Source organism: Dipodomys merriami, unplaced genomic scaffold (genome assembly GCF_024711535.1).
Source record: "Dipodomys merriami isolate MVZ:Mamm:240054 unplaced genomic scaffold, mDipMer1.0.p SCAF_8, whole genome shotgun sequence".
Classification (NCBI taxonomy): domain Eukaryota; kingdom Metazoa; phylum Chordata; class Mammalia; order Rodentia; family Heteromyidae; genus Dipodomys; species Dipodomys merriami.
In genome coordinates, this window is record NW_027206401.1 from 9,281,636 (window position 1) to 9,295,328 (window position 13,693).

Sequence of the window (13,693 nt, forward strand, 5' to 3'; positions counted from 1 at the left end):
TCCTAGGACAGTAATTCTTAAGTTGATTGGTGGCTAGGGCTAGGAAAAACCTTTTTTTGTTTGTTTGTTTGTTTGTCAGTTGTGGGGGCTGAACTCTGGGACTGGGAGCTGTCCCTCAGCTCTTCAGCTCAAGGCTAGCGCTCTACCACTTGAGCCACAGCGCCACTTCTGGCTTTTTCTGCTTATGTGGTGCTGAGGAATTGAACCCAGGGCTTCGTGGACTCCAGGCAAGCTCTCTACCACTGAGCCAACTTCCCAGCCCTGGGAAAACCTTTAGATGTATCTTTCATTCCAGTTTTTTGTTTTTGTTTTCTGATGCTGAGGCTTGAACTCTGGGCCTGGGTGCTGTCCTTGAGCTTCTTTTGCTCAAGGCTAGGTGCTCTACAACTTGAGCCACAATGCCACTACCATGTTTGTTTTGAGTAGTTTATTGGAGTTAAGAGTCTCACATACTTTCCTGCCTGGGCTGGCTTCAAACTGTGATCCTCAGATCTTGGCCTCCTGAGTAGTTAGGATTACAGGTTGAGCCATTGGTGCCCAGCTTTCATTCCAGTTTTATTACTAGTATACTTAACTCTATCTACCTTTAGGAAAGCTGATGTATCCCATTTAGGGGAAAGTTTTAAATATCCAGAGCATATAATTTCTGGAAGGCAATATAAGTTTATTGGTTTTTTTGGATAACTTCTTAAAGTTTGACAGATGCTTTAAAGCTTGCCAAATAAAACTCAGTTTTTTCATGTATACACTAATTTAAGGATAGTCTGGGTTTTATACATAGACCTATTCTCAAAAACAAGACAAACCAACCAAAAGACAGAGGAGCACACTTCCATTGTTCAAATGATGAGTCATAGCAGAGATATAATCATCTAAAACATGAAAATAATGTTGGTGGAGTAATTGTTCTGTTCTAAAATTGCTAAACTAGTTTAGAGTAATCATTTTCTCTTTTAACCTGTAAGTCTAGTAAGACAATAAGAACTCAGGAAAGTATATCTGTCTGTCTGTCTGTCTATCTATCTATTTATCTCTCTGTCTGTCTATCTAGACACACATATATACATACATATATGTATATCTTTATACATATACAGATGTGTGCTTCTACATTTCTAGATTGTGGCTGCTATCGGAATCACAGAAACACTTTTTCAGGTATTTATGACCAAGAGTGATTGCCAGAAATTCTGGTCCATTGTCTGGTGGATTTTCTTCTTTTTCAAACTTCTTTGGTGATGGAGTAACAACCGCTGTTCTGGAAGCTCTGGGGAATGGGAGCGGGGAGGGGGGCTTATCTTTCTACGCATTTAAGTGTGTTGTAAGAAATACTTGTGATTTTCTATGAGTTAACTAGAAGTTCGAACACATTTGATTATTTTGTCAGGTAAAACTCCTTTCTAGAATTTAAATTCTATTCCAGTCCAAATTCTCCTTCAGCTTACTTAGGGCTTCTAGTAAACTTCTGCTTGATGGCTATCTAGCTAATAAAGAGAATTTCTGTGCATGACAGAATGGGTCCTCTGAACACAATTGATCAACAGCATGGTCATTTAGACATGGATGGACAGGGACTGAATTTAAGATGTGGATCCAGGTAGGAAGTCTCTGGGAAGTGACTGAGGAAAACCACTGCAAGAACCAAGGGAGAGAGCACAGACATCCTTATAATGCCTTGGCCAGCTCTCATGTCCTTTTTAAATTCACTTGGACAGATTGAGTTCTAAAATATAAAGAAAAATTTTTTTAAGTTTTATTTTATTGTAAAGATGCTGTACAGAGGGGATACAGTTACGTGAGCAAGGGAGTGAGTACATTTCTTGTCGAGCATTGTTACCACCTCTTTTGTTGTTAAAGAGGATTTTTTTCAAAGCAAACTTTGATAACTATATAAAAAACAAACCCAACTGATTAAAATATTAACAAGTTAAGCCAGGTGCTGGTGGTTCATGCCAGTAACCTAGCTACGCAGGAGGCTGAGATCACAGTTCAAAACCAGCCTGGCACGAAAGTCTACGAGACACCTCAAATTAACCACCAGAAAACCAGAAGTAGAGCTGTGGCCAAAATATTAGAATGCTAGCCTTGAACAAAAACACTCAGGCCCTGAGTTCAAGCCCCACAACTGCCAAAAAAAGAACAAGTTATATAAGACAAAGAAAGAAAAGGCTTAAGCAATAAACTCTCGCGTTTGAAATGACATAAAGAGACTAAGTGAGAGGAAGCTGCGGCTTGGTGTCTGGGATGGGTGAAGTACTGCTGCCGAGCAGGCACAGGTGACTTCAAAAACAGATTCCACATTTGCTAAGGAGTTAATATGAATTTTCAGATGACAGTTTAAATTCTTCTTAAAAGATTCCAAGTGATTGAAGAGAAAAATACTGTACGAAAGCTCAGAAAATTGCACAGAATCAAGATAGCCTCATAACATATTTAAGAGCATGAAATTCTTAAGGAACACTCTCTTTTTTAAACACTCATCTGATCATCTGGGGAAAGGAAGAGTTTGGGGTTTAAAGTGTGAGACTGGGGAGGTATAGAGAGAATCCTGGCTATTGCTATTGGAATCCAATGTAAGCATCAACTCCAGAAGTGCAATATTCTCTGCCAAAACAACCCAGGAAAACTGTCGGTTTGATTAATTGCACCTTTGTTATTTTCTGAGGTTAAAAATACTTCTTGCTATTGGCAGGTCATTTTAACAAAATACTTTGCATTTCTTTGTTAAATAACATGTCATCAGAATTATCTAAGAAGATAAGCTATATATATGATATATATCATTTATATATAAGATCTATGTATATGTAAGATATATATGTTACAATTGTGGATATAATTTGTGTCTACTGCATGAATATAAATTGATTTAGGACATTATGCATCAGTGTTTCTCAAATGAGAACTCATGGGTGAACCTAACTCATTGCTTCTTTCCACGATCTGTCAGCTCAAGATAATCTTACATATTAAAATGGATCAAAAAACATCAAAAGATGGATATTTCAAGGTATACAAAAGTTAGTAAACATTCAAATTGCAGAGGCTACCTAAGATTTCACTGGAACGCAGTTGTTGCCGCTTATTTCTGTGCTGTCTACAGCTGCTTCTGAGCTGTAGGATGGAGTCATTGTGACAGATCACCTCGTTGCCTTCCCAAATCCTGAGTGGTGTGACTGTCTTGAGACACCCACTCCCTCTTGAGCAAGTCTTTTAGCTATATGTGAAACTTCCTCTCAATTCCTCTTCTCATTTCTAAATCCCTTCTTGCACAGTGACAAGCTGGAAGATTGGAGCGCTCACTCAACGTGGTTCCAACCCGGAAGAGTGAGGAGGTGATTCAGTCTGGCCCCCTCCATCTCTGAGACATCCCCAGCCCTCAGCTCCATCCACACAGATGCACACTGGTCTCCTGTGTTGTGCTCAAGTGCTGTCTGGTGTCTCCACACACAAGAATACTGTGTCGGATCTTCTACAAAAAGCATGTGTGTTGTATAAGCCTGATGCAAGCTGCTTTCAGGCCTGAATACTGCATAAGAAACATGCAACCATTTGTATATTGATTAGTTGGTGATTATTTTCCAACCTGAGGCTTGCAGCAACCCAGTCTTATATTTCCCTATGGAGGAAAGCTTCAGTACTCGCACTTCAGCAAGTCCCATCACATTAAAGATTACAACTATGATGAATAATGAAAACTCTCTGGAATAACTATTAAATGTCTCTTTAGTCCCATTATAAGAGTAGCTGTCTATTTCCTGTGTATATCTGTGTGTATAGGTGTAGCTGAACTTATGATTTGCTATCAATCCACAATATAAATTTTGCTTTCATGGAAAAAAACTGTCATAATTAGTTTTTAATAAGGGAGACTTATTAAAATATAAAATGTGAGAAGGAAAGAAAAGATAGAAAAGAGTGTAGAAAACTCAAGTATAACAGCATGTGTAAATGATCACCAGAGCTTATGTAGCCCAAGGAGGTAAAAGTAACTTCTAAAATGATTCTGAAACTCTTATACCGTAGAAATGGTGAGACAACAGCTGAACAAACACAGCAGTGACACTCACCAGACACTGTGCTGAAAATGAACTTACAATTTGTAGGGGAGGAGGGTCAGGAGGGAAACAAAAACTGGGAGAAAACAAGGGAGGAGGTTCAAAAAGAAATGTACTCCCTACTTGACTTATGTAACTGTAGTCCCTCTATCACCTTTATAATAACAATAAAAATCATTTAAATTAATAAAAACTCTTCTACTTCTGATTAAACTATATTTGATTGCGTGTGTGTGTGTGTGTGTGTGTGTGTGTGTGTGTGTGTGTGTGTGTGTGTGTGTGTGTGTGTGAATGCTGGAGTTTGAACTCTAGGTCTTGTACTTGCCACACTTTGATCTCATGATTACTTTATTAATTATATAGGGCAGTATCAGATAACCAAACCCTTTTCCAAAACCGCAATATATTTTGAGGAAGAAAAATGCCAACAACATCTAACATCTTAAAATGCTCTTTTCTTTGATAGCCAATTCTGTTGAGAACCAGCATCGTCCTCTTGAAAATGACTGCTAGTTTTTGCAATATTTCTATTACCATATTTTGTCAAATCTTTGTAGTTTGTACATTTGTCCTGAAACCACTTCTTTTGTTTAGAGCAAAAAATACTTTGCTCAATGCCACCCCTTGCATCATTCTGCCTCCCATCTGTTTTAATACCTGCTTCCATTATCATATGCGTACGTAGACTGCCATGATGGCATTGGTCAGGATGCATCGTCCTATAAGCTGACATGTTGAATTGGAACCTATATGTAGTGCTACTTAGCCATAATAAAAAGCAAACATGTGGAGGTGATGGTTATGTATAACATTTCTATCCTTTAACATGTAGGCTTTACATCTGCAGATCTAACAGTCTGACGGTATCACTTTTGCTTACTTATGTTCTCTAGAACAACATTGTTTAGGAATTCCACTTGTTTAACGCATTGTTCATGAAGGTGAGATGGTGGTGGCATTGGGAGACAAAGAAGTATTAATCACAGCACCTGCAGTGACAGTTATTTTTGTTGCTATAATCATCTACCCCTCATGACTCACTCAGTGTACTAAGACATTCGAATCAATGTTATCTTGAACTGGCTAGAAAACTTTAACTACCTGACCATTGAGTAGTATTATCTGCATCTTTAAAAGTGGAAAGAAATTGGCCCCAGACACAGTGTCACACCCATCTTTCTAAACAGAAGCCACAATGTCCCTGGGCTGATCATTTAGCAATGCAAGTTCTACTTCCTAGACCGCCACTTTCAATACCCTCAGCATCAGTCCTCTGATGCGTTCCCATCCCTTCATTTGTCACAGAACCGTCTGTTGTTCTGTCATAGTTGCCTTCCCAGGCAGTTAGTTTTCTGACCTTAGAATTGAACCTCCGTCTGCCACAGGCCGCAGGTGGGTGTTTGGGGTGACCTTTCCACCAGCACTCCATGGCATCAGGACTTAGGGTACAGAACAGAAAGCCTAATGGCATGTTCTCTGTGTCACCTTGCTTCTTCAAGCGAATGGAAAGTCAACAGGAATGCCTTTAAAACCGTCTTGCCCAGCCAGCAATCTCCTAACCACTGGAATAAGACCAAACTGCTTATTTATCAGCCAGTTACTGCTTTGCTGCATCTCTATTTATAGAAAAACATGAACTGAAGTTGAGAAAAATGAGGAGGGAATAATGCCAAAGAGAAGTGATAAAAGGGATAAAAAGACTGTGTTTCACAAGGCAGGGTTTCTAGGCGCTGGTAATTTATGTTTCATTGTTTTAACATCTTTGATTCCACACATAAATTTGGAGTCATTTGTTTGTTGGGAATGATTACTGCAAACTAAGCCCCATCTGTCAGTCTAATACGTTAATTTATATTAATTTATATTATGATTTGCTACCCTAACAACTTTGAATCTCTAAAAGAGATTCACTGGTACTGAGCTTACAAGGTATCTGTTTGTGGACAGTGTGTTTATAGTTTCTGGGCCTTGGTTTACTAATCTAGTACATATAACCTCTGTTCCCTTCTAGTTGCTCCAGTTCATAACACTATAAATTTTTTCAAGAAAGTGGTAAATACATTTTCCCTTCAAAAAGCCAATGTTTAATTATAAGGTCTGTTGACACAACCACAGTATGAAACTTGTCTTTTTAATCTCTATCACTATCATGAATCTTTGTATTCGATTACAGAAAATAAATTTTCGAAAATTCTTCCTGTAATTTTCTTCATGTTATCAGCCTTCCTCTCAGTAGATGGCGCTGTTCGCTATTTTCTCGGAGACTACTGATCTTATTCCTCATCACAATATTAGGGGAATTAGCTTTATTCTCTAACAACCATTAATTAAAGAAATAAGACGTATGAGCCAAAAGAACAATTATAAGCAATTTGCAGCACTTTGATAATATAATCAAAATGGGGAAATGATTGTTAGATGATTGGCAAACCTTATCAAAACCCATAATAATGGTGGAATAGGTGAAGTACATATTGTACATAAACACGAGAGTGAATGTTCACTTTGAACACATCACCCTTAAAGAAAAACTCAAATTAGGAGCAATCTTAAAAAGTTAAAAAAATCTATCCACTTTAACAAAAGCAGCATTTGAATATATATGCATATATGCCATCACAATCAACATCCATCATCCATATTGAGAACTTGTCTACTTTGTCAAATTCATCCAGAACTAGACTATTTGAGTAAAAAGAGAGTGAACTGCAATTTTTTCGAAGTAATTTAAGTAGATCTCTCCTTCTTCCTTTCCTTTCCTTTTCCTCCCTCCCTCCTTCCCTTCTTCCTTCCTTCCTTCCTTGGTCCTCCCTCCCTCCCTCTCTCCCTCCCTCCCTCCTTCTCTCCTTCCTTCCTTCTTCATCCTCCCCTTCCTCCTTCCTTTCTTTCCTAACTCACTCCAACTTTTGGAGGCCTCCACCCCACCAATTCCAGATGCAGATTGCGACCGAGTTCCAACTACAAACTGGTCTAAGCAGCCACAGGGTCCGGTTTGCTACAACAGCACTGACATGGATGCACATCAAGAAAACTCCCTCTACCTACCCTGGGCTGTCCTCACTGTGGATGGAAGAGTGGGTTAAAAGCTCCTCTGACAAGGGAGGAGAAGGGGTGGGGCTGTGGTACATCCTAAACCAGCAGGTGGAAGAAAGTTGGCCAGGCTCATGTCTAAAAGCAACCGAGAAACACTTTGCCCCTCAATTGGGGAAAACTAACTAGAATCCCCACCCCACCCCGTTCCTCATTATCCTCTTGTTTCCCCAGCTGGAGCAAAGGGACCAGGGTAGGAGAGGGTCCTGAGAACCCCCTTGTCTGGGAGTAAGGGACATCCCCGAGACATCTTTTCTTCCCTTCCTCTGTCCAAATCCTTATGGCTTTCGGTAAACAAACTTCTCTGCTTGGGGAATTTTGGATTCTTTTTCAAGAGAAGAGTGGGGGAGAACGCCCCCCCCCCCCAAACCGAACGAGAAAGTCGTTGCTCACATACACACGGCGACCACTCCACCTCCCAGTTTACTTTCCCTGGCGGCTCCTCCATCCTCCCTCCTTGGGCTCCGGGGGTCCCCTGGTCCCCCCCCCCCCCCCAGCGCCTTGGAACTGCTGAGCTCAGAGCCTCGGGGCAGGCTTCCTTACCTGATGATCACATACATGACCAGGAAGTTTCCGAAGAGCCCCACCACGCACACGATGGAGTAGAGGGCCATGATGGTGATGGCCGTGACGATGGAGGGGCTGCCGGCCGGGGAGCACAGGCCGTCGCCCGCGCCCAGCTCCGTGCGGTTGGGACCGCAGGGGTCGGACAGGTTGCCCTCGGAACGGGACAGGTTGGCCCAGGAGCCGGGGCTCGGGGCTGGAGAGCAGCCGGACGGCGGAGCGAAGGGGTCGGAGCAGTTGCGGGCGTCGGCGGGGACCATGCTGCTGTCCATGGTGCTGACGGCCTGCGGCGCGGATCGGGGACCCGAGCGGGGCGCGGGGTGGGACCTGGGGGCCCGGGCACTTGGAGAGTTCTCGGCGCTCCGGCAGCCTCCTTTCCCCGCAGCCGCTAGTTCTTGAGCCAAACCCTGGCGGAACCGGAGAGGCGCGCGTCAGGCAGCCGGGGCGGGCCGGGCATCTGACATGAAGCTGGGCTTGGAGCCCCCGCTTCCCACCCGAGTAGGACACCGAGGCCCGGCCCAGCCCCGCACCGCCGCCGGGGCGCACGGGAGGGCGGGCGGGCGGGAGCGAGGGAGGCGGGATCCGGAGGCTGGGAGAGGAGGGAGCAGAGAGCGGTGGTGGATCTTGCGCAAAGTAATCCAAGGATTCTGTCTCCTCGCTCAGGACTCTTGGTGGAAAGACAGCCAACGGGGCGGGAGCGGGGGAGAAGGAGGACAGGAGTTGTAAGGGGGGGGGTGTTTTGGGGGGGGGGGGGACGGCAGGCAGCTCCTTAGCAGCAATAAGGCAAGCAGAAGAAAAGGGGGCTGGATCACTCAATACTGCTTTCGTGCTTTTCCTTACCTTCTTTCTCCTTGACAATCGGCTGGAAAAGCTATTGGCTTGGGCCCAACCCCAGAGATCCTTCAACTCCTGCACCCTCTCCCTCTCGTTCTGCTGAAATAAACTGGAGAGGAGCTGCCCCTCTTCGGGGCCTGCCAGTCTCAGTTTCCCACATCGGAGACACGGGACACTAGCTTTGCAGTGTTCCCACTCAGCAGACCTGTTTAACACCAGAGCGGTTCTTTAAAACAAAACAAAACAAAACAAAAACCCTGAAGAACGCAGTGGCAGTGGAGGGGGCCTGTTCCTCAATCTCCTCCTGTCCCCAAGGCTTAGAGTTCAGGACCTACCACTATTTACAACTGATTTCCCCCACCCCCTGGAGAGGAGGAGGCCGGATAGCTGGGTAGAGAAATTAGGGGATTGCAGATCCTGTAAAGCCCGCGGAAGATGGCACTGACCCTCCATGTCTTCAATCTCAGAAACCCGCTTGGAGTTTGGATCCTCTTCTGTCTTGTCTTCAGAATTCTTTAATAGACATGTAGTTCTGCGAAGAAGGGTGTGAAGATGCAGACCACTGCATCGTCTCGGCTTGCTGTCCAGTGTAGAAACTCCAGGAGGAAGTACGACCCCGTTGTCTTGACTCCAAGCCTTGAGGATTACTGTTGCATGGAAAAACAATGAGACCTCATTTCTAAGTGTACTGGTGTTGCTGTTTTAGAAGTAAAAATCTAAATACAACCAGAATAAGTTTTGCTTTGCTTTTGGTTTGCTCATGTTCACTCCAATTCTGAAATAACTCAGCCCTTATGTGCTTATGTGTGCGCATATTTGTGGCTTTTTAGTCATAAGCGTGGGAAATAAATACTCTCAATTGGGGAAAATTAACGGTAGTTTTGAGGAGGGAAACTTCAAAAGAATACTTAATTCTATTTTTTTAGGTGTTTGCCTTCAAAATAGATAACTCATGGGTAAAATTGTGTTAACCATAGGTTATTTTGTTCAGTATTGTTTTTATCCTTTTTATGATAAAGGATATGATCATCTCAGCAAGAAAGTGTTTCACAGACACCCCAGACACTACTAAAATACATTTGCATGTGTCTCCTTTGAAGACGTGCATGAACACGTGTGCACCATGCAGAGATCTTGCTTCTCATTTGGTCAGCCCCTTGAGGACATGAGCTAATGTATACTTGCTTTTTCATGTGAAATACGGATAGACACAGTTCAGTAAGTCCTGGTCTGGAGTCAAACCATTTTGTGATACAGATTACTTCAGCTGTATAACTTTGAATGTATTACTTTACCTCACCAAACAATACTTTTCATAGAATACTTTCAGAGTAAGAGTCTAAACTTTATGTTTCAACTATATACTTTTCAACTATATACTTTTCCCACATTCACTGAGAAAAAGGATTATCCCTTTAGTGTTTTATACCTTGATACTGAATCCATTTGATATAAAGCTTGAGAAAATGTAAGTAAGTTAATATTAATAATATTAAAATGTAAGTGTATGAATATATTTTTCATAGATAAGTAAATATAAATATATAGATAGATATAGCTAGCCTTGAGAAACCCAAAGAAAAGCTACATAGAAATAAAAAATCAATACAGCACAACATATAATAATAAAAATGACCTTAAATCCAGCTTCTCTTATTTCTTAATTTTCTCCATAATTGCATATTTACTACCAATGAGGCCTAAACTGTACTGTGAAAGCTTGTGTGTGCCATAAAAGGAGATATATTGTGTATAAATGAGTCAATTTATTACAATCCTAGTTTTTTTTAATATAACCTGGATTCTGATGTTGTAAACTTTAATTTCTTGGAGCCTGTGCATTTTAATCTCTAGGGGTAGCTCTCTTTTTGTTGATGTTTCTTGCTTAGATTCAGTTTTTTAAATAGGAAACAAATAATTTATTATCTTTCAGTCTAGACTTAGTATTGCTATCAAGCCCATATCATAAAATATATTCCATCAGATGTTTGTTGTAAAGTAATGCATTTAGTTCACATGAATGGATCCCAGGAAAGTTCTAAAAGTCATTTATACTCCAAATTTATTGGCCTTAGCTATTCATATAATTGCCATCTTCCTCCACTTACTTTAATAGCTTCATCTTGGTTTTTTTTTAAGTGGCCATTAATGGAACACATGACTAACAGCTTTAATGAGAAAGAGACATAAATACCATGTGTGACATAATTACAGTGATTAGAGGCTCAGACAAAAAGAGGCCACCCGGGCTGGGGGCATGGTTCAAGTAGTAACACAGTGCCTGCTTAGCAAGCACAAGGGCCTGAACTCACTGTCCAGTACTGACAAAACAAAAGGACACCAAGGCTTCATTGGAAGAGCATGTTATATATTTCCATAAGTATTTTCTGTTGCCTAACATTTCAATGTGTATTACGAATGAGAAAATAAGTATGTCACATGATCATATAATATACTTGATAACTATGTCACAGCATAATTTGTTCAATAAAGTAGAATAGGTAGCATTCATGTATCTGTGAAAAATAGATTAGTCAAAACAGAGTCCTTATCAACTTCAATCTAATAAACTTGAGAGAGGAATCTAGGATGGGGTAAATATCCAGGATTTTATATTAAAATCCAGTCTCTACTATTCATTTTCTTGTAACTTAAAGCTTATGTAAACATGCTTTCTCATAATTGATTCCTCTTCTATAAATTAAGCATATGAGAATCAACTATAAAGGGTTTTTACATAACTATGTGCATGTGAAAGTATTTGTCCTCTGCCATTTGGATTTTTATATTTCATTATATGAGGCCTGGAAATTAGCAAGAACTGTTGGAACTATCATACTATATTTAATGGTACAAAATTGACTTTCTAGGGCCCAACAGTAAGTAGCATGTAAACTGAATGGTTCATGTAAACAACTCATTAGATAACTTACAGATCTGAACATCTTCCTTAAAAATCTAGGTCCTCATTTTTTAAGGTCTTGCTTTTCAATTTCCAGAGGTTGTTATTAACCTAGTAAGTCAACTTTAACCTAAAAATAGCTGTCAGATTTTTTTTCATTCTCAGAATTTTTTTACACATTGAAAAATTTAAAGATTCAGAAAACTCTGTTTATGCAGGTTGTTTCTATCACAATTTATTATGTGACAGGTTAAAACTGAGAAATTAAAAAATGGTATCAATTCATTAAAATAATAATAAATCTGTTATATATAGCCATATATAGTTTTCTAGGAATAAAACTATATTTCCTCAGATGACAAAATATTTCGTGAGAATGGTATTATTTACACTGTATAATTCTTTTAAATGCTTAAAATATAAAAAGATAGTTGGATTCTTATATCTGACTCTAGCAATCAGATGTAATAGGCTGTTTGGCTGACATTTATGAAAAAATGGAGGAAAAATGTGGATCTACTCATATGTGATTTGAAAAGAGAAGAGAGAAACTTTGTATTTTATACAAAAAATTGTGGGTATATTCCTTTGATTCAAAACTCAAACTTAGCAAGTGTTATTTTCTTAAAAGTTAGTTTGAATGCAGCAACTGAAAAGATAGCAATGAATTTCATGTGCTGTGGAATCCCTATTCCTTTTGTCTGTCTTGTGTGTTGAGTTTGCTACTCACCCAGGAGTTTGTCATGTTTTATGTTATGCATTGACCAATTGGGAAGTGTTGATTCACTGAGTTGTGTCACTTTTGAAATGTTAACACATTGCATTGTATCACCACCGGTTTCATAGGAAATTTCTCATAACATGGGGGGTTTCCTTCAAGCTCATAGTGGAGGACAATGTTCAAGTTTCCATCCTGTCACCTTCCATTTTGTATTTTGTCATTAAGGAGTAAACACTATTAGTTTTCCTTTGAGGTGATACACACTCACTTTCTTCATTTTCAAGAATATATCTGACAAACATATTTATGGAAAAAAGATTAATTTGTCTTTTAGTCACTCTTCAAATAAAAATCATATCCCATAGAAGTTCACTTCACAGCCTAGATGATCACAGAGAGCTTTTACTTAGGGTGAGCATCCCAATGTAGTTTGTGACATAGGACTCTGTGTATCCCTTCTTTCCATTCCTCCCACCAAACCCTACGAATACTGTAACCACAGCCCAGACTCCACTCCACTCCACTGGTCCGTGTGTAACATTCTTAAGGTGGAACTTGTTTTCCTTGTCCTGTGGATACTAGTCTATGAAGGACACAGTGGCCACCAGTCCAGGGTAGAATCACCACTCAATCCCACACGTTCTCAACCCCTTTTTACATACTCACTCAAATTTTGCTATAGAGGAACATCTATGTAACCTTATGGAACTATTATTAAAACATTTAGACATTGCTGTTTTTTTCAACATGTGTTAAAGATCCCTAAGGATTGATAGACTACATCCTCAGAACCACTGATGATGACCATTATAAAGATGCTTTCATTTATCTATGAATTCATGGGGCATGGATATATGGATGCCAGGTAAAGTGCTCCCAAATCACTCCTGAGAAAAATTGATCCTTTGTACTCCCCAAATACCAATGATAATGGAAATTTCTTTCTTTCTTTCTTTCTTCCTTCCTTCCTTTCTTTCTTTCTTTCTTTCTTTCTTTCTTTCTTTCTTTCTTTCTTTCTTTCTTTCTTTCTTTCTTTCTTTCTCTTCCTTCCTTCCTTCCTTTCTCTCTCTCTCTTTCTTTCCCTTCCTTCCTTCCTTCCTTCCTTCCTTCTTTCTTTCTTCTTCCTTTCTTTCTTTCTGCGCCAGCGCTGGGGTTTGACTCAGGGCCTAGGCACTGTCCCCCTGTAGCTCTTTTTGCTCAAGGCAAGCACTCTACCACTTAAGCCACAGCTTCACTCCAGCTTTTAGGTGTTTAATCAGAGATAAGAGTCTCATAGACTTTCCTACCTGGGCTGGCTTGGGACAGTGACCCTCAGAGCTCAGCCTCCTGAGTAGTTATGATGACCAACATGAGCCATGGACATCCTGCTCTGAAATCTTATTGCTGGGCATTTTTTATTTCTATATGACTCTGTTCACTCTGCCTCTCTATGATTCCTTTTCTCCTCCCTGAACTTTCATGACCTCAGATCACAGAAAAAGCATTAGGCAGCACTTTTTTCATTTTAGCTGATTTCAAAACATT

The 13,693-nt window shown here is 40.4% G+C and overlaps 1 protein-coding gene across 1 annotated transcript in view; it reads right to left on the bottom strand.

The window, feature by feature from the left end:
* The window catches only part of Oprm1 (opioid receptor mu 1), a 46,776-nt gene extending 38,672 nt beyond the window's left edge, over nt 1-8,104 (bottom strand). Inside the window, exon 1 of the mRNA XM_070010410.1 lies at nt 7,692-8,104. Within this exon, the coding sequence (XP_069866511.1) occupies nt 7,692-7,984 (293 nt within the window). The 5' untranslated portion in view covers nt 7,985-8,104. The remainder of the gene's footprint in view (nt 1-7,691) is intronic.
* Nucleotides 8,105-13,693: the final 5,589 nt, after the last annotated feature.